The sequence below is a fragment of the Anneissia japonica genome, unplaced genomic scaffold (assembly GCF_011630105.1).
Source record: "Anneissia japonica isolate Jap-2015-1 unplaced genomic scaffold, ASM1163010v1 scaffold128_len593404_cov183, whole genome shotgun sequence".
In the NCBI taxonomy this organism is placed as follows: domain Eukaryota; kingdom Metazoa; phylum Echinodermata; class Crinoidea; order Comatulida; family Comatulidae; genus Anneissia; species Anneissia japonica.
Window position 1 is genome coordinate 281590 of NW_022713787.1, and position 19743 is coordinate 301332.

The following is a 19743-nucleotide window of genomic DNA, read 5'->3' on the forward strand; positions in this document are numbered from 1 at the left end:
GGGCTCTACTGCATAGATAAACCAATCATGTTATACAAAATTGTGAGATGTCCATATGTACTGATACCCAGTTTATTCAAACATTATTTTCTAATCTTTATGGGAAAGTCTCTTTGAAACAGCCACATAAGAATACACAATGATTTGAATAGATTCCTAATTTTTATGAGTGAAAAATGTCCAATATGAGTTTATTCAACATTTTTATAACAGATTTTTGTTTTGAGACTTTGATTTATTTTGTCATTAGGTGAGAAATATTGCTGCGAGCTTTGAGGTTGCTATGGGGAGATGGAGTGATTATGAGATAAAAATTCAGGTGTGATTATAAAACCGGGTTTTACCTGGTGGCACAATATGACTCATTCGCACCTCTCTGCATTTAAATGTCACGTAGCGAATATATAAAAAGGAAGATTAATTAAATTTTTCTGATTCTGTATTCTGTGCAGAAGATTAATTCATTCACCAGTGAATTGTGTTTCAGATAAGGAATGATCAACTATTAATCAAAGTTAGACATGCCCCCTTAAAAGGTGATGGATTTTTTTTTCTGACTATTAAGATTTACTGAGGCATTTGTATGATTCAGACAAGCGAGAACTTTGATAGGATTTCGGTAGACAATCGTGAATAACATATAAGCAGTCGTGCTAGTGTATTGAAGACGATATAATCTTTGATAAGCGCCAAAGTAAGAGGGGCACTAATTTGACAGTCGGTTATTAAATTGTGCAAATTTTGTTAGTGAAGTTCTTTAAAAGAACTTCTATTTGAACTTTTTTTTTTTATAGATTTTATCATTATAGAGTGCTCTAGACTAATGACTATTGGCTTGACTAAGCCAAAAAGGGCCAAGAAGTCCTTAGTAAAATATTAGAGGTTATTTCTATTAATATGATACTCAAATAAATAGGCCTGTAGTTAAAGGAGTGTGTACTTCCATCATTTTGTAGACTATCAAAGTATTAGGGGTTTTAAGCACCCCTTAACAAGTGTTGGGATAATAGCTATAGACCCAGGCCTTTCGGGTGGGCACTTGCAGAGGACGACAGGGTGCTAATTGCTGAACAAAAATTTAATCCAGTAATCAGTGAATTGAAACAGGTCAGAGACACTAGTATGTATATTAAACACAGATTTTCGCACAAACTGTGCATTTCATGTGAAATTGATCATTCACCGTAGTACGCTATGTGCTCGCATTCAATCAATACTCATTATTAGTTCCAGACTGCTACCTGTTTTATACTAACCGATTATAAGAGAATTCCAGTTTTTCAAAAATGTCATGATAATTATAAGTTGGGGGTTTAAATTCACGTTAAAAGTAAGCTTCTTTGGTGTGATTACTACCTTTTTTCAACTGTATATACATTTTTTTTTTTGAAGAAATAAAATAATATTTTTGGTCTTGTTTTACCCTCTTGTAGTATGTGACCGTAAAGCATATTACAACATGCCGGTTAAATACACAAAATTATCAATTTTAAATTAATTATGAATTGTGATTTAGCAATTAAGATTCGGTTGTGTGTGTGTGTCAATATCCTCTGGCTCAAGAATGAGTTAATGTACTCAGTTGAACAGTGAGTTGCATCTGAAATGCAAACATTATACTGGTACATTAAGAAAAAAAACGGGCATGACTGAAATGCCTTGTGCAATTCATCGCGTTCTTCTCTCATATCTTAGACGCGTTGCCTGATGTGGCTGTCTTGATAGATGGAAGTACTTTAAATTGTACAGTATTCGGCGTTACTTAACAAAGAATGATCTTAAAAGATTGAAGAGGCAAAAAAGCTCACAAATATATGAATTGAGATAATTCAATTGAGTTAATGAAGCGGAAGCTTGAAACGAGGTGACGCTGGACGAGGCGTTGAACTACACCATTAGAATGTTACTGAAGATTGGATCTTCTTTCTTGATGTTGTTTTCCATGATTATATACAGATTGTTTATTTAACTATTGACGAAAATGCTATTACCACAGTCAGTCATCATCAACATTATCATAATCAAATGAATGCCATCAAGTTTCATGATCATCGATAGCTTTATCATCATTTAATCCTGTCCAGACTATCAAATTCCTAAATATGGTCATGATGACATCACATTATGACCATATATAGGCACATCATAACTAAATATGGGCATGGAACAGTTATTTGTCAAAGAAAATTTGATAATCTGGACTAAGCTTTACATTATCATCATTATTGTCATCATCATTGTCGTCATCATCAAAATTAGCATCATTATTATAATCGACATCATCTCTTGCAGCTTCATAACCATTGTCAGTTTCTCATCAAGATCTACAAAATTATAATCACTATTTTCTTTATTATTAATATTATCCTCTTCAACATCATACAGTATTCGCCATCAGCATGATGATCATATTTATTATCATTTTCTTCATTATCATTATCAACTTCATCCTTATCATCTTCATCATTACTTTGTCATCATTATCTTCCTCTTCATCATCATCAACTTCATCATTATCACCTTCATCACCACATTACTTTCATTATCATCCTCAGCATCATTATCTTCATCATCATTATCAACTTCATCATCATTATCATCCTCATCACCACACTTTCATTATCATCCTCAGCATCATTAACATCTTCATCATCATTATCATCCTCGTCACCACATTACTTGCATTATCATCCTCAGCATCATTATCTTCTTCATCATTATCAACTTCATCATCATTATCATCCACATCACCACACTTTCATTATCATCCTCAGCATCATTATATTCTTTATCATTATCAACTTCATCATCATTATTTTTTTCATCATTGTTGCCTTTATCATCATAATCATCAGTGTTAACATCAGTGATCGATTCACAACTTTTCAAATATATAAATCCAGCTAAAAACAATGTAATTCAAATTACTAAACTGTATAAGGGATTAACCAGGTCTCCTGTGTCTCATACATTTTTTCCAGCTAATCGTTGTCATGTTCAATTTCATTTTTCTCACATCCGACAGATGCAATTGAAATAAATATTTTAGTTGCTAAGAAGTTTTATGATTTTTGCTGCAATAAAAAAGATATATAGTATATTATTCAAAAATCAAGGTTTGAAATTAAGTTACAAATGTTCAATGAAATGTCATTAAACATTTAAAAATGTGTTTAGTAGTCGGATATTATTGAGTAAAAGTAGATAAGAAAATATACATGTAATTACATGCTTTGCAATTGAGTTATATCTGTAGGCAAAGTTATCAGAAGAAATGTAATTCCTTTAAAAATAATTCCTTTAAACATAAAGATATTCTTTAGACACAAATTCCAATATATTTATAAAGTTAGATTTATTTAGTTACAAATTTATAAATCTCAACATTTTATACAAGATTGAAAGTGTTGTATTTTTTGTTTGTTAAAAGTAGATTCAAGTCTAATAAATATTTATTGATTATTAAATTAATATTATACTCATTTTGGTATATATTTATTTTGGATATAAATAATATTTCAGTTTGCTTTTGTCAACAGAAATGCAGTGTCCTTATTTCCTCTCTTATATTTGGCTTCCCAAGTATCATACTAAAAAAAACTCATAAAATATATATTTTTTGCTTGAAACTTGAGCACAATGCTTCCTGTTAGTACTCTAAGGGGGAAAAAAATAAATGTTTAACTCGGGGTGGATATGTTTTCTGTAAAGTGAAGAACCATTGTTTTTTGTACAGTATTATTTCTTTCGCCAGTTAACACACAGCAAAAATATATCTCATTTCTTCTTCTAGTGTTACAGTTTACTTGCTTATTTTGGCACAAGCTTTAGTAAATTATATCGTGTCTTTCCCTTTTGAATTGTAGACAGCAACGATAGCTATTGATGACTGTGATATCGAGGTGGCGTTACATTTTGAATCCTCTGAGAACACAGAGTACAGATGTGCCGCAAGAGCAACTCAGGATCGTAGCGAGAAAAAGTAAGTTCAGTTCAGTGCAGTAGCAATTCAATTCATCTTAATTCCGTACCGTAGAATACATAAATATCAAAGATAAAGATGAATGGAGAGTGGATCTACAAAAGAATCAATGGCAACATTTTTTACAATTCCCATCCTTCAACAAATTGAGTGGAGTGGAGTTGAATAGCTTAGTGTTTAAGATGTTTGCCTTCTAATCCTAGAGTGGTGGGTTCAATTCCTGTCACAGTATAGGTTTTTTTTTTCTCACGACCAAAAACAACTCCACTTCCTAAGCCCGATAATGAGACTCAGTTTACGTAGAGCATCTTGTGTTTATGTTTGTCTTGTGAAGGGATATGCTACTTAAAAAAGTGATTCAGTTTGCTGTTTAGCATCCTTGTTCATCTTTGGGCCTAAAACAAATTTAGAATTTAGAAAGAAACACATAAATTATATAAGTTACAGTATTTGGTTGATTGAATGACATGTTGTATCACTGTAACTGAACGAAGGAAGGAATACATAACTATTTTTTAATGAAACTATTGTTGTATAGACAGGATAAATGAGTATTTAATTAATCTTAAATTATCTTATTATTATTACTATATATATTAGATGATTTTGATGCTAATTGAGCTAAAGAATGATAAAGAATATATTTTATGAGGAATTATAGTTAATCTAAAATGACCAAGTCTTCATGATACAGTGCTTGGGAAGAATATTTTCTATGTTGTTCTTTGAATTTTTTCCTTGATTGTACAAAGAACTCATTTAAAAAAACTTTAAAAAATTTTTATTTTTTTTTTCAATTTGGCAGATTTCTGGACCTGACCGGGCCATTCATAATCGGCGGTCTCCCTGCAGTGCCAGACCCATTTCAAGTGACGAGTACAGATTTTATTGGTTGCATCCGAGACGTTACGATCGACAATAATCTCCTAGATCTGGCCTCCAGCGTTGAAGATTATCTCACTCAGCCAGGATGCGGTGCAAAAGAGAATTACTGTCGCCAAGGTGGTTTGTGCAAGAATGGCGGGACGTGCGTTAGTAAATGGAACACTTACCAATGCATGTGTCGTGAAGGTTACACTGGTCAGCGATGCGAACAAGGTAAACATTTCTTCATCATTGTGGAATATTTTGTGCGTAGGCCTTCTAAGCACAGAATTTTGTGAACCAAGAAAAATATACACGGTAGTGTATCTAGTGGGTGAGCTAGGGACGCACTCTCTCCCCCCCTTTGTAATTTCTTTATTTTGAGCTGCAGATGGTGTTTTTCTCCTCCATCTAAATTAGACTTCCCAATTTATTTTTCTGTTTTTATGGACCTTCCAAAAATATTCTGAGACTCTTCAAGTTTGCAAAACATCAATTATCTCCAGAATGATGTCCAATTTGACTAAAGTTCAACCAATTTTATTGTTACCAGAGGAAGGTACTTAAAGAAATGCCAATCACTAGAGAGAAATAAAGAAAGTTCTCCGGAATAATAGGCATAATTGTTGAATGTTGAGCATCCTTTTTGCCTTGCGGCTACTTTCTTTATAACCGGTTTGGTTTTCTCTCATTCCTTGGTATATTATATTGACTAATAAATCAAGGTGAGGGAGAAATATTTATTCTGGCAATGAATCATCCATGATGGACACCTCACATGAGGCCCTTAAGCTAGTAAGCAGTGCATTGTCGGTAAGGTTCGTCAATTTAGATTTTTGTCACCAGGGAGTTCCTTTCATGGTAATGTTTGCAGTATTTTGACGCTTGCGTTGCATAAAGATTTTGCCGCTGTTTCAGAGTTGACGTTAAATTCCCAGTTCTTTGTTACCTTTCACAGTCAGTCTTTGCGAACAGTTCCAATTTACAATATTTTGTGTTCAGGATATCGGTCTACCAGAATTACAAACATTAGGCTTGGAAATACTTTTATTTGATGATGATAATAATTTTATTAATAGTAATAATTTGATTTACCAAATGTGTTTTATAGCGCTTCATATTAATTGTTAGTACTCTTCTTAGTAAAGTACTCTTAATTTTTATTATTTACTGTTTAAAAAAAGAATATGTCTTCTTTCTGATACAGTCATTACTACAATGGTTTTGATAAAAAGAAATACCTCTTTAAAAAAAATAACCCATTTGGTGTTGAATTACTATTATTTTCTCTAAATTTAATTATTTTTAAATATTTTATTTTATTTTTTTTTTTACAATTTTCAGCAAGCTGTTTTAAGGTTTTGTGGGTCTGAGTTTAAAAAATGTAATATTAAAATGTTTCTGTACGTCAGATTGTAGTTGCATTTTTAGACTTTGATAAATAGGGGCATATAACCTATACCGTCATTAGTTATCGGTTCAAATCTTGTTGAAACAGCGAGGTTAAGTGTTTCAGAAAGCATTTGCCTTGAGGATAAATAGGTGTTTCCAAATGGTGTATTGGAAATGTCATCTTTCTGGATAATATTCAAATGTTGCATATTCCAGTTAATAATATAATAATTCCAACTGATTCTACAAATATCTTGAATTGACCGAGCGTATGTGCTTTGCATATCAATGCAGACGTGAAGTAAGCACCCTGTAACATCTAGGTCACACATGCTTTACATGCTCTTCATAATTTTATTTCTACACAAAACACTCGATTAAAGATTTGTAATATAAAGTAATTTTGGTCTGTGAGAATTGGAAATATATTATATTTTTGTTTTAAAAAAACAAAATCATTAATAATGAGAGAGTGGACTCTCCTAATAGCGGAGGAGTTTATTCATTTCAACCATGCAGTTATAAAATATATTTCAACACAAAACTATAAACGCTATGCTCACGCTAGCCGTCTGACAAGTCGCCAGCAGTAAGTAAAGATACTGTTTACAAAAAAAGTAATGGCATCGTTCGCCAAAATGGCTTTAATGTAATCAATAGGTTCCCATAGCAGTTTTACACTTATTCCTGAAATAACATGGATTTCACTACAAACAAAACGTATGGATTTTCATAATTGTATCCAATTATTCTGAACTTAAATAAAATCAATGATTAATGTTTTGCATTAACCAAAGTTATTGATTTTCATAACTCTTTGACGTTTGTTAATTTAAGCTGTGAACTTAAATTTATCCAATTATCATAAATGGTCACCTAATAAACACCAATAAATGATAAATAATTTCTAATTGGTAAAAAATTTATATAATATAATACTTTATGATACAATTATCAAATTGGTGTCTTAACCAATATAGGAAGTTATTTCATATCTTAAAGTAATTTGATATCGGGTCTCTATTGTATTGTCTTTTTGTGCAGATGTCAAGTTCTATTTACCTACTTTGATGAAAAGTAGTGCATAGTGATGCATTGTTGGGGGGGAGACCATTAGATGATACACCTCAGTGTAACACAATTTACTCGCCTGAAACTGAATTCACCCTGTGGCTGTTTGCATTAACCTATCATCTTTCGTTGTCATTTCTCGCAAAATTTAACATGCAGTGGTGATGATGTCATTACTCTTGAAATGTGAAAAGCATGGAAATTAAGCACGGCGATTTGTTACCATTGATTTCTGTGCTGCAAGTCGTCTAATCTATACACGCATAATGGAAGACATGTACGCTTCGGAATGTATTGTAACTAGTCACTTGGAACTATTCTATCTGTTGATTTTTTACAATCGTTCGCCAGTGTAAAAGCTGCATGTTAAATAGTGATAAAATAAAAAAATGCTTGAATTATGGATTTTTAACTTAACTTATAGATTAATATTGTAAATCATGTTATAACTAGTTAAGTGTATTACCATCAGCAAGTCAAATGCATTAATGAACTTGTAATGGCAAAAATAGAGATACTAGCTTGTTATTCTAACATCAGGATTTGAAATCATCAATCGAGACCATAATGTACAAAGACAACAAGAAGCCATACTGAAAATGCAAGTAGTTCACACAGTCACCTGCGAAAGTTCAAAATGTGAACCAAAGTTTGTGCTTTGATTAGAGTTTAATTAGTTGGTATAGTTCTGTTCACCTCCTATATATCAAAGATAAACAATTTCAAAAAACATGCTAAACATTTGCACCAACACACCTGCTAATTGTTTGTTTGTTTATTTATTTATTTATTTCTAAACCAACAGTGATAAATCACCCATTTACAGGATGGGTATAAAATATATTGTGATGTAAACTCTAAAAATACAAACAATACAATCCATTAATTGTAGTATGGACTGATGTAAACTTAACTTACATACCAGCAATAAAAATATTGAATTTTTTAAACTGTTATTTAATTTCTTTTAATGATAAACATCAAAAAAAATTTTATATGTTTAACTATGGATATAGAAAAGTATTATTTCTGCAATTGTTTTGATAGTAAGGAAATACATGTACTTAAACCACTTTAAGTATACAATTTGAGTATTTAAACGTTGACAGTGAATCCTTATGTATTTTTGTTTCAGAAAAAATAAAACCAAATTATTTATGGTACAAACACTATAATCTGTACCTTATACAACTCTTATTATGAACCAAAATATTCAGTGAAAAGATCAGATATATCATTACAGCAGATTTCAATAAGGCGATTATTATTAGCTCATGCTTGTGTTAGTAAGGTGTGATAATCACTCAGCCGTTTCTATAAATAAAGATTGCTTTTCTTTCAATAAGTGTTTGGATTTTCATTCATGTAGGGTCAAGCCAGATTATGAGATTTGATGGTATGGGGGTAGTGCGTTACGAAGTCACTCCGACAGGCATCACTCTGCCTTGGAAAAATGCTGTATCATTTAGAACGCGGGCCTTGAACGGATTGTTGATGTACATCAAGGTTGGCTCAGTTGAAAGTCAAAAAGAAATCTTTTTCGAGGTAAGTTTTTAAGTTATCTGATAGAAATAATAAATTTTACTGAAATAGCATTGCAACAGTCTGCTCTGACTAGAAAAAATAAACAGTATTTTACTCCATAGTTTAGGACTATATGTAGATCTTTTGTCGTGTTTTCCATACGAGCATTACTGCTATGCCGATTGTAATGTCACACTCATTACAAGAAAGCACAATATTATTGCAGACAACATAGATATATCCAGCAAGTTGATATTTTTAGCAAATGTCACAAATGTGTTTTCATTTCTTGCAGATTGAGAATGGATATGTGCAGTATCGTTACCATTCGAACGTGATCGCGAGAATCAACAGCGTACAGGTGAATGATGGAGAGTGGCACTACGTGGAAGCCGAATGGAAGAACCGCCAAGTGGTTGTCAAACTTGATTATGGAAAAGAAACAGTACGTGACATGCATTGCTTAATCATTTGCATTAAACTCAGTTTATATCTATTTTAATCATTCTAACTTGATATTTAAAGAAACTAGATGAATGTAATGTTCATCATGTTCTTCCTGTTATTATATGTATAAACAATTAATCTGATAAATGGGAAGCTGTCACTTGATTATTTAGGTGATAAGTGTGCGACTTTTTTTTTTTTTATTGTACACATGGGCATTGTTAAACACAGAAGACATGGTTTAAAGATTCTTCAGTTAGACAGCGCAATATAATACATTGTACTTCAGGTTTCAAGCTGAAATACAACTAGGGCGGTATTTGAACTGAGAATCCAAGAATCTCTTTGGTGAAGCGCCCTCACGTTGTGCTTCTTCAAATACCATGTCAGATTCCGATGTTGGCAATCATATCTTTGAATCTGTCTCTATTATTGACGGCATAAATGTGATCAATTCTCCCTTGCCCAGTTGACAGTATTAAGTCATCTAAATACTTTTTCCTTTGCCTTCCCCTAGATCTGGTTCCCTCTATTTTACCTTCTATTGTCAGTTTTTCTAGACCATCCTCACGGATTACATGCCCCAAGAATCACCACTTGTTTAACCAATTGATATATGTTGCTATCAATACAATTAAAATCAAAATGGCTATGCTGCTATTATATATTAATGGTGTATATATATACTGTCTCTTATACACATCTAGATGTGTATAAGATTGTAAATTTGTGCTATAAAACAATAAATAAGGACACGGTAACATCAATCTGTATCATGGAGTGTACAGTATTTAACTGGCATTAAATCACCTAAACTACTGCATAACCCAAGCTTGTATTTAATTTTTTTTGTTTTCTGAAATTCATGTACAGTGTATGTACTGTACAATCTCGAAAAGAAGCCTATGCTATCTTGAAAGGAAGCCCATGGGCTTCTTTTTGGGGCTAATTTTGCAAACTAGAGAGGGTGCTTCAATTTGAAATGGGCATCATCTTGAGATTAAGCCCACTGGGCTTCAATTTGAGTTTTTACAGTAACCTGTAGTATATAAACCAGTAGTAACATATCAGTATTGCCTGTTGATGACTGTTGACATGTCAAAACATGTCGTTTATCAGTATTGTATATATTATTAGATGCATTACTGCATTTATAATTATAGTAATTAAATTGTGTTGTTTTCTTTAAGTGAGTGGTAAGATATGGCTCCTCTGCTTTTGTGGTTTAAATGTTTTATTGTTTAAAATGTTTATAATATTTCCATATCTTGATGTCTTTTTTGCATTTTCTTTTTAGGAAACTGAAACGGTAGTGTATGAAATAGCAGGGTCGCCCGTTAGAATTCTGGAGGTTGGTGGAAAAAACACAAATGAAGAAAATGTTGAATTTGGATTCTCCGGTTGCATTCAGGTATTTTGTTTATTATTACTAAGCAACATAAGTTTATTGCAATTATTAATATGCATATTATTATTACTTATTTTTTTCTTATTGTTATTATATTGATGATACAAGAAATAAATTTTCACAGTTAGAATAAATAATTTTAATATTATAATTAATATTATTTTATTATAATATTTATTTCGTTATTATTATTATTATTATTATCATTTTACAAGACATTCTGTTCATCAATTTCAGTTATACTTCTTAAAACATTTTGATACTGTGGATCAGTAATAATCTTTTTCAATCATCAAATCAGCAAAAATATTTATATATATTTAATATTTCTTGTTTATTTCATTTCATTTATTTATTAACCACAATTTACATGGTAAAATATGGGTAGGGACAGTTAAAGAGAATAGAATCTCTATACCCCATGAAGGGCCAATTGCCCTTTTTACAAATAAACAAAAAAAATGAACAGAGTGCATGTTTACATTTAATTTGAAAGTATGTGATAAATGACCAAAATAAAATTTAATATAAAAAATATATATATAGTCCTATGTATAACATGCTGTATACAACATAAAATAAAGATATAAACATTAAAGGAAAAAGGGAGGTGTAAATATAAAGACAGAAAAAAAATTACTGTCAATCAATAATTTGAATAGAATATAGTACAATAAATATTGCACAATATTAAAACCAGGGTTCCACCCTACAACATCAAAATTGTGCTTCTGGATTTTGTAAAGAAATAAAATATAAAGATTAGATTTGATTGGATTTATTCGGTGTAAACACCAAGGATAGCCCACAAAAGTCTAGAAGAAGGCTTATTTCCAGTGGGGTCTTTCTGGTGGTGATTGGGAGACAATCCCCTACTCTTTTCCGAAGAGTGTACTGCGTTCTTTTACCGTGCACATGGGCCATAAATGCACACGAGACCAACGGCTTAAACATCTCATCCGAAAGACGCTGCGCTATTGTAACTTGTATTACAGCCCTCCAGTTGAAACACAAGGAGAGGCAGCAATGGGAATTGAACTGGGAACATAGAGATCTCCACGGTTCAGCACACACACAGTGACTACCACCAGATTTGCTGACTAAGCTAAGCTGCTCCCTAAAGATTATATGTATTATTTATTTATTAACATTTGAAAACCTTTTGTTTTTCAGGGTGTAAAGGTTGGATCCCTGACTCTAATTGTTGACGATAGCAATACACATAATGTTGCTGATGGCTGTGATTACAACAACCCTTGTGAATCTAACCCATGTCCTGATGACTCTCGTTGTATAGACGACTGGATGGCATACCATTGTGAATGTAACACTGGTAAGTAAAGCTTGTGAATACATTTAGCTGAGGTGAGACTAAGTTCTTAATTGATTGTATCCACGTTTAATCCACGGCGCCGCGTCTTTTGAATTTGTGATTTATATATGTCTATTGTCAGCATCAAGAAAAGAATAGATGTTTTTATGCCAGATCTGTCTGTGTTGAGATAATAAATTATTTTAACAATAGCAGTCGGTGTTTGAATTCTATCCACCTTTTGATTATTTTTTTGTATCTTATTTACTGTGTATATATTTTATATATTTTATTGGTGAAAATAAATATACATTTTGCCCACCAATTCGCGACCATCTTTGGGTCCTGAAAATTTAAGGGTAATCTTGGGGTTCCATCTCCAATTAGAGGGTTAGCTTTGCGTTAAAACATTGATGATTATTATTTGGTTCTTTGAAGAATTGTCTCAAATGAGAGGGGTCTTGGGATTAGAGGTGTCTCAAATAATACAGTATAAAGTATAATTTTAAATAATGTCTTTAATGTATAATAAAACAAACACTTTTTATGCTCATTAAATTATACAAATCTTGTGCTGTTTCACTTACATCTGCTTAATTATGACTCGAGAATCGTGAGAAAAACACATCCATGATCTGTGAAATGTCACTTGTACTTCGCAGTGTTTGCTCACGCATATCACATTATCATTTGTCTTACTTTAATGTATATGCACCTGGACTTTTTTTACAATAAATTTTTAATGAGATTCAATATATTTACCAAGAATTGTAATATTTATTGAATTGAAATTTAATATGTACTCTGAAGCACAAGAACAGTATTGTAAACTATAGCTTGCACAAAGCCATATACTGTAAAGTGTTAATGGAATGATTCATGGTTTTTTTTTTTCTCTCTTCTCTTCTTAATATGATTTATAGATCATTCTATGATTGTTTTTACATATTCCATAAAAAAGTAGTTCATTGAGTTTATGTTTAAGTAATACAATACTCTTATGGACCTCTGAACATGTAGTATTTTACATTTTATAGAAATAAATTTCCAATTAATTTGTTCAGTAACAAATCTTGGATTTAAGACATAGGAAATTATGCTCCTGTGTGTGTAATAATGGAAAAGCTGAATGCTTTTAAATTCAGACCATCATACATAAAAGCTAAGCTGTTATTGGTCCCTTGAGCCTCTTAATATATTACATCATAAGATGGAAGAACGATATTCATGGGTTGAGACGTTTTTTCAAGATTTGTGAACTAGATATTGGATAAAGAACGACTGAATCTATTTGACCGACTGATCATGCAGGGGTCCCAAGTCTCCCGGTACTCCTGGGAAATCAGTATGGACTCCTGCAAACAGCAAAAATCTCCCTGAAATTCACTTATCTCCCGCAAATTCAGTAAAATACAAATCTTTTTGTTTTATTTTTAGGCCTAAACTTTGGTTGCCGATTATTTTTTGCAGTCTGACAGTGCCATTTCCGGGCTTCTAAAGGTTCCTATTCTAAAAAAATTTCATCATCTCAGGCCCAGTCATGGTGGGTCTGAGGTGGGCGTGGGCTTTCGCTTGGTACCTACACTTTTTCCTCATAAAATATATAGTGCCCCTAATGTCATTAAAGAATCTCCCGGAAATGGGTTCTTCCAACTTGGGACCCCTGGATGTTGTAATGTCTTGAACATTATTTGGTCAACAACATAACATCATCAATCATTTAACACTTTTTTAATGTTGTTAAAACAGTGAGATAATTATGTAAAAATAAACAAACAACATTTTCAAAATATTTATCAGGATAATTATATATATATATTTTTTTATTTGATTTATTTATTATCTTTAGCAGTACAAATACACAAAAACTAAAATAATATTCAAAAATAATTAAAACAAAAACAACTATTAGGAGATTAGGTTTTTGCAAAGAGAGCTCCTTTTATCATCATTTGTGACAAGCCAGTTCTTTTACTTTAATAGAAATGTGCTATATTATTATTGTTCCTTTTTTTTATATTTGGTATCTTGTCACATTTTCATTGTATTCATCATCATAAACATTTATATATTTATTCTATTTTTTCATGCTCTTTTTCATATCTTCATTATCATTCAATATTTATATCATAGTTATCAAGTTTATATGAAGTTTTACTATGCATTATATTTTATTGATTCATATTTTTTGTACTTCATAAAGTCAAGTCAAATATACATTTTAAGAATTATTTTGTATACTGCCATTGAAATATATTATACATTTATTAATACTTTGCATACATATAAAATATATTATTATTTTTTTTGTAGCACATTTTGGGCCTGAGTGTTCTGGAGCCTGTGAACTAGACATTTGCAAGCACGGCTCATCCTGCTCCATGAATCTAAAAACCGAGATGGGGTATGAATGTGAATGCTCCAAATCGTTTTACGGAGACTACTGTGAAAATCGGGTTGAGCAATGCAGCAACGGCTTATGGGGATTCCCCATATGTGGGCCGTGCAATTGTGATCCAAATCTGAGGGAGAACTCGGCATGTAATAAAACAACCGGCGAATGTACTTGTAGAGTATGTCAATGTTTTCTTTATTATTATTTTATTCTCGATTAACAGCAAACATTCCAGCACACAATTTACAGTATGTGTTTTACTATGCAATACTCTTTAAACCGATTCTGCCATGAGGGCGGACTTGTTTTGAGTGATGAGGAAAATAATCTACCAGTTACTGGATTTGAACCTAGGACCAAGGGTGGCATGCGAACACCTGAACTGCCAGGCAACAACGCCACTTCTCTTCACATTTACTTCCAATTTATGCTTCTTGAATTTACTGTGATTTTTACAAAAAATTTCTAATATACATTGTACGTATCAATTAGTGGAATATTATAGTATAATCAAGATTTTTTTTCAGGCTTACCACTACAGGAAAGGAGAACAGTGTTTACCCTGTAATTGTTATGGTCCTGGTTCGTATGGACCAGAGTGTGGTGACGATGGACAGTGTTTGTGTCTTAATGGCGTAATTGGAGAACGTTGCGATGATTGCACGGATCCCTTCGGGGAGGTTATAGACGGAAAAGGCTGTGAAGGTATAATATTGAAAATTGAAACAATTTCTATTAAATATCTATAATGATAATACAGCAGTAATAATAATAGAATTCTAAGTGGAAGGTAGTCATAATAATATATGTTAATATTAATCTGCTGGTAGTTATATTATTGTAATTTGATAAATTAGAAAATTAGTAAGTATATTATATTGGTTTATTTTTTATTGAGTAGTTTTTATTCACTCCAACTCGTGCACTTCGTTCTTCCAATAAATTTCTTCTTCAAGCCCCTTCAAAAAGGAAAAAGCTAAAAACATATGGACAATGCTCTTTTTCTGTTCAGGCACCTTATCTTTGGAATCTATTACCTCTTTCTGTTCAACGTTCTTCAAATTTAAACTCATTTAGAACTAATTTGAAAACTTTTTTGTTTATGAAATCTCTTTAATTGGGTTAATTGTTCACTGCGCCTTTAATAATGTTTTTTTGAATTGGCGCGTTATAAATTTCTGTATATTATATTATTCACTAATTTATAAAACATGATCTTCAAATTATTCATTTTACTGTTTTTTATAATTTACAGCAATTTATCGTAATTTTTCATTGTCAATTACAGTGGTTTATGATTCATGTCCGCGCCGTTTCAAGGAAGGACTCTGGTGGCCACGTACAAAGTTCAATAAAGTAGCGAACGTTCGTTGTCCAAATGGTACCATCGGTGACGCGACACGTAGATGCGACATAAATACCGGGTGGCTAGATCCTGACTTGTTTATGTGTACTTCCATCAGCTTCCAAGGCCCCTCTAAAACAGTAAGGGAATTACTTTTTTCTTTTATTACTATTATATATTTAAAGATAGCGTAATAACGATTATGTGACAATGTACGTACAGTATTCACTTTGGAGTACACTTGCACAATGTGTTTATTGGTTGGTAAATGTGAAAACAGTTTCCTACTCGCCTTCCAATTTAAAGCACACACAGCGCAGTTTTTGAACATGCACACAAGCCTCGACACAGCTAGGACCAACAACTTGAACATCTTTTTCCGAAAGATAAAAGACTAGTAGTAACATATTTTTTTCAGGCTTTCAGTTTAAACACAGAAAACAGTAATATCTCTATAGTTCATAATGGCTAACACAATTGTAACAGAAATACTGTTCTCTAAATCTCAGTATATACAAAGGATAAAAACAAACATTCTCCAATGATTATTTTTATTTTTTTTTCCCTTTTTAATATTCAGTTAAAGGAATTAGACAGTGGCCAGAAACTGAACAAAGCGCTTTCTATTGAAGTCGTAACTTCGCTAGAAAGTGCTCTGCAGAAAACTGGGAAACTGTATGGCAACGACGTCAGTATTGGATACAAACTTCTCAATCGTGTTCTGGAACACGAAAGTAAACAGAAGGGGCTGAATGTGACCGCCACTCAAGAGAGCACGTTCATCGGGGTGAGTAGCCGGAGCTGACCGTGTATTTGTGTTTCGTGACCGTGTATTTGTGTTTCGTAAAAGTGGCTAATTTACCTACAAAGAACTTATAAACACAAGATAGCGTTCTCTGCGATATCCGTGTACAAATTCTGTAATAACGCAGTGTATAGCACCCTCTTGCAAAAATGAAAACTTTTGAACCTTGACTGATTTGACATGGCGTACACCGTGCGATTATACCTTTATGCGTAACAACTAGAAGCGTTGATTTACAATTAAGTAACGATAACGTACTTGGTAACAAACGTTGCCAAATTGACGCTTCCATTTGTTACACGTAAGTCACAGAGAACGCTATCTTGTGTTTATAAGATCTTTCTTTACCTATCACAGTGTTTTATTTTCATAATTTTCACTGTAGACTTGTTTTTACATCATGCCAACATCATGCCATGATGTATAATTCATAGGCTTGAAACCTCGATGGGGAAAAAAGCCATTATTTCTACTTTTTCTGGGATTTAGATCAGTTGTTATGTAGTAATGTTTTTGCATTGTATTTTATTTTGTTAGATCTTTACAATTCTAGTAAAATCAAATCAAGCCTGTGTTACTACAAACTGCTAGGCCTATTTATGTTGCTAAGTCTTCTCATTGATCGACCCAGAAGGGAGCATGTATAATGTTCCTTCCCCCTGGCTTGACTACCCAAATTATAATTCTCCTTACTAAAATAGATTAAAAACTACAGCCCAGCCCCTTTGAACCCCTGTTCTTAAAATCATGGATCGATCCCTATATAAAATGCCATCTTTAGGGCTACTAGTATACTGAAGTCACCACTATTATTGTTTCCTACCCACTGTCTCTAGCTTTTATTTTTTATTTATTTATTTATTTAGGTACACAATACATGTGCAAAGGATTGTCAATAGCGAATATATCACTATCCTACTTATATCACTATCCTACAGCTTGATGTGTATATAGTCCCAGTTTTTCAGTTTTTCACATCAATATAGACATTTGTCCTTTTTCATTTGCCACTTTCTAGGTGTCAAACTACTTTGTTGCTAAGGAAACAGTGAATAATTAACCTACATTTTCTTTTTATTGGACCATGTATATTATTATTGTAACTGAAAAGCAGCAACAATATGTGCTCTAAATTAATAATGAAAGTATCCAAGCAATTCTGTAACATACAATCCCAATCATGTATAATGTAATTAAAGGTGGCATATTGTAAAAACGTTCTTGCAGTCAATCATAATGAATGGAATCGACCGATTTTGTACGATACTACAACAATAATAATGTAATTAGGCACAGCAATTGTCATGACAACGTGGCATTTAATTTATTTTTTATTTTTCTTAATTACAGAAAGTAATATCAAGTCTGAACCATTTGTTGGATGACGCAAACCAAGGTCATTGGTCGATCATTCAGCAGGGGCTAGGGGGCACCGCGGATCTCATGAAGAATTTTGAACTGTTTTCCATCAACATTCCCCGTGAATCAGACTCAATTACCTACACACCTAACTTCACTTACGCTACAGAAAATGTTGGTAAGTGCGCTTGTCAGGCGTGACAAATACACATTTGAAATGCTCAGACGTCTAATTTCCTTCTAACACAACAATTACTGTCAGAACTTACTTAGTCTAATTAGTAAACTACAGAAATTTTTCAATTATTATACTTTTATTTTTGTGCTGTATTCTCAAAAAAACACCGAATCATAATACGAGAACCTGAGCAGAATGAATTTATGATTACTTCTATATCAATAGTTTTACCTTTTCATGAAAAGCAATTATGTTTAGGGAAGGGGAATCTCAACAAGTGAGCTCTATTTGTTTTATAAATTTTATCACATTTAGTTTTTGAAATAAATGTTAATATAAAAATAATATAATACTTTTTAATCATTTTAGTGATGAGGTTCCAGTTTTTGGAAAGAAACATCTCAAACATGACAACAATTCCACAGTACGAGAAAGATGACGTCGTCGACCATACAACCCGCATATTACTTCCTAAGTCCGCAATCCAACCGAAACCGACCGTTACCGGACCAAGCCTATCAGGAATGTGGGAAAATGTGGCCGTGGCCTCGTTTATACTGTACACCGATCTTGGAAAGTTATTACCGATGACTGGCGATCACACTGTTGAGTACGTTAAGCATGTTTTACACCAGGCAAATTTATTCACATGAATTAAAAACGTTGGTTCATGGACATGCGCATTCACATTTTTGGCTTTAGCGAAATCAGTAGTTCGAACTGTTTCTACTTTTTGTGAAGCGAAAAAATGTGCAACCAATCAGAGCTCAGGAAGCGAACTGACGCTTTCAATTTACGTGAATAAATTCGCCTTGTAGAAAACAGGCTAAGAAGATTCAATTTCCAATTGATACGATAGATTTGCTTTTTGCCTTGAAACTCAGTTGTATCAACTAAACTCCCTATAAACCCCTAATTTCTTGAATACCTTAACAAGATTTTAGGATGATTATCAGAGATGAAAATCTAAAATATGAACTTTAAACTCCTCCTAGTTTTGCTTCAGGGAATGCTTCCAATTTAAATTTAAAATGAGATGTACCGTAGATATTGCAATTGTTTGTGCTTATGATTTCTTTAACCTAACCTTGTTTTTGTTTTTCCTTAGGCTGTCGTGTGGTTCTGGGTGCCATATTGTTGTGAATACTCCAGTTGTATCTCTCAGCCTCTTTGATGCTTTAGCTAACGGAACCGTTGCCAATCCTCTACCTGATCCAATCATTATTGAGTTCAAATTAGACAGTACCCTTAACAAGACCAATCCCCAATGTGTATTTTGGGACTTCACAATGTAAGTTCTAAGATATAATTTTATTGAATTAAAATTATACTAGAATGGAACTAGATATAATCCTCCTTGACTTCTAGTATACTTTGCACCATGACTATTTATCAATTTTTTTTTCTTATTTCTTTTTTTAACCATAATTTATAGAGGGAGAACCTTCCAGCCTATTTTAGATATTCAGGGGTCCTCTTAAATATATGAAATAAAGTAGTACTTTTATCAGCTAAGTCTGCTTATGAACCTTAAGCCAGGTGCTGACTGCGCCCGACTGTCGGTGTCCGACATATTTCTATGGAGGAACGCAAATCCACAATGTGTGCTCACGGGCAGCAAAGTTGGATTCGTTGTACGACAGTCGCAGAGCGTGCCCGCT

The 19743-nt window shown here is 32.7% G+C and overlaps 1 protein-coding gene across 6 annotated transcripts in view; it reads left to right on the plus strand.

Annotated features, from left to right (window-relative positions):
* Nucleotides 1-19743, plus strand: part of LOC117108720 (cadherin EGF LAG seven-pass G-type receptor 2-like) — a 115462-nt gene that overhangs the window by 75490 nt on the left and 20229 nt on the right. For all 6 annotated transcript variants that reach the window (XM_033250832.1, XM_033250839.1, XM_033250834.1 and 3 more), the window contains 13 exons: nucleotides 3867-3982; nucleotides 4788-5080; nucleotides 8679-8854; nucleotides 9129-9278; nucleotides 10578-10691; nucleotides 11862-12021; nucleotides 14314-14573; nucleotides 14923-15100; nucleotides 15684-15880; nucleotides 16321-16527; nucleotides 17896-18082; nucleotides 18452-18692; nucleotides 19191-19373. In XM_033250832.1, coding sequence (XP_033106723.1) covers nucleotides 3867-3982; nucleotides 4788-5080; nucleotides 8679-8854; nucleotides 9129-9278; nucleotides 10578-10691; nucleotides 11862-12021; nucleotides 14314-14573; nucleotides 14923-15100; nucleotides 15684-15880; nucleotides 16321-16527; nucleotides 17896-18082; nucleotides 18452-18692; nucleotides 19191-19373 — 2462 coding nt within the window. The remainder of the gene's footprint in view (nucleotides 1-3866; nucleotides 3983-4787; nucleotides 5081-8678; nucleotides 8855-9128; nucleotides 9279-10577; nucleotides 10692-11861; nucleotides 12022-14313; nucleotides 14574-14922; nucleotides 15101-15683; nucleotides 15881-16320; nucleotides 16528-17895; nucleotides 18083-18451; nucleotides 18693-19190; nucleotides 19374-19743) is intronic.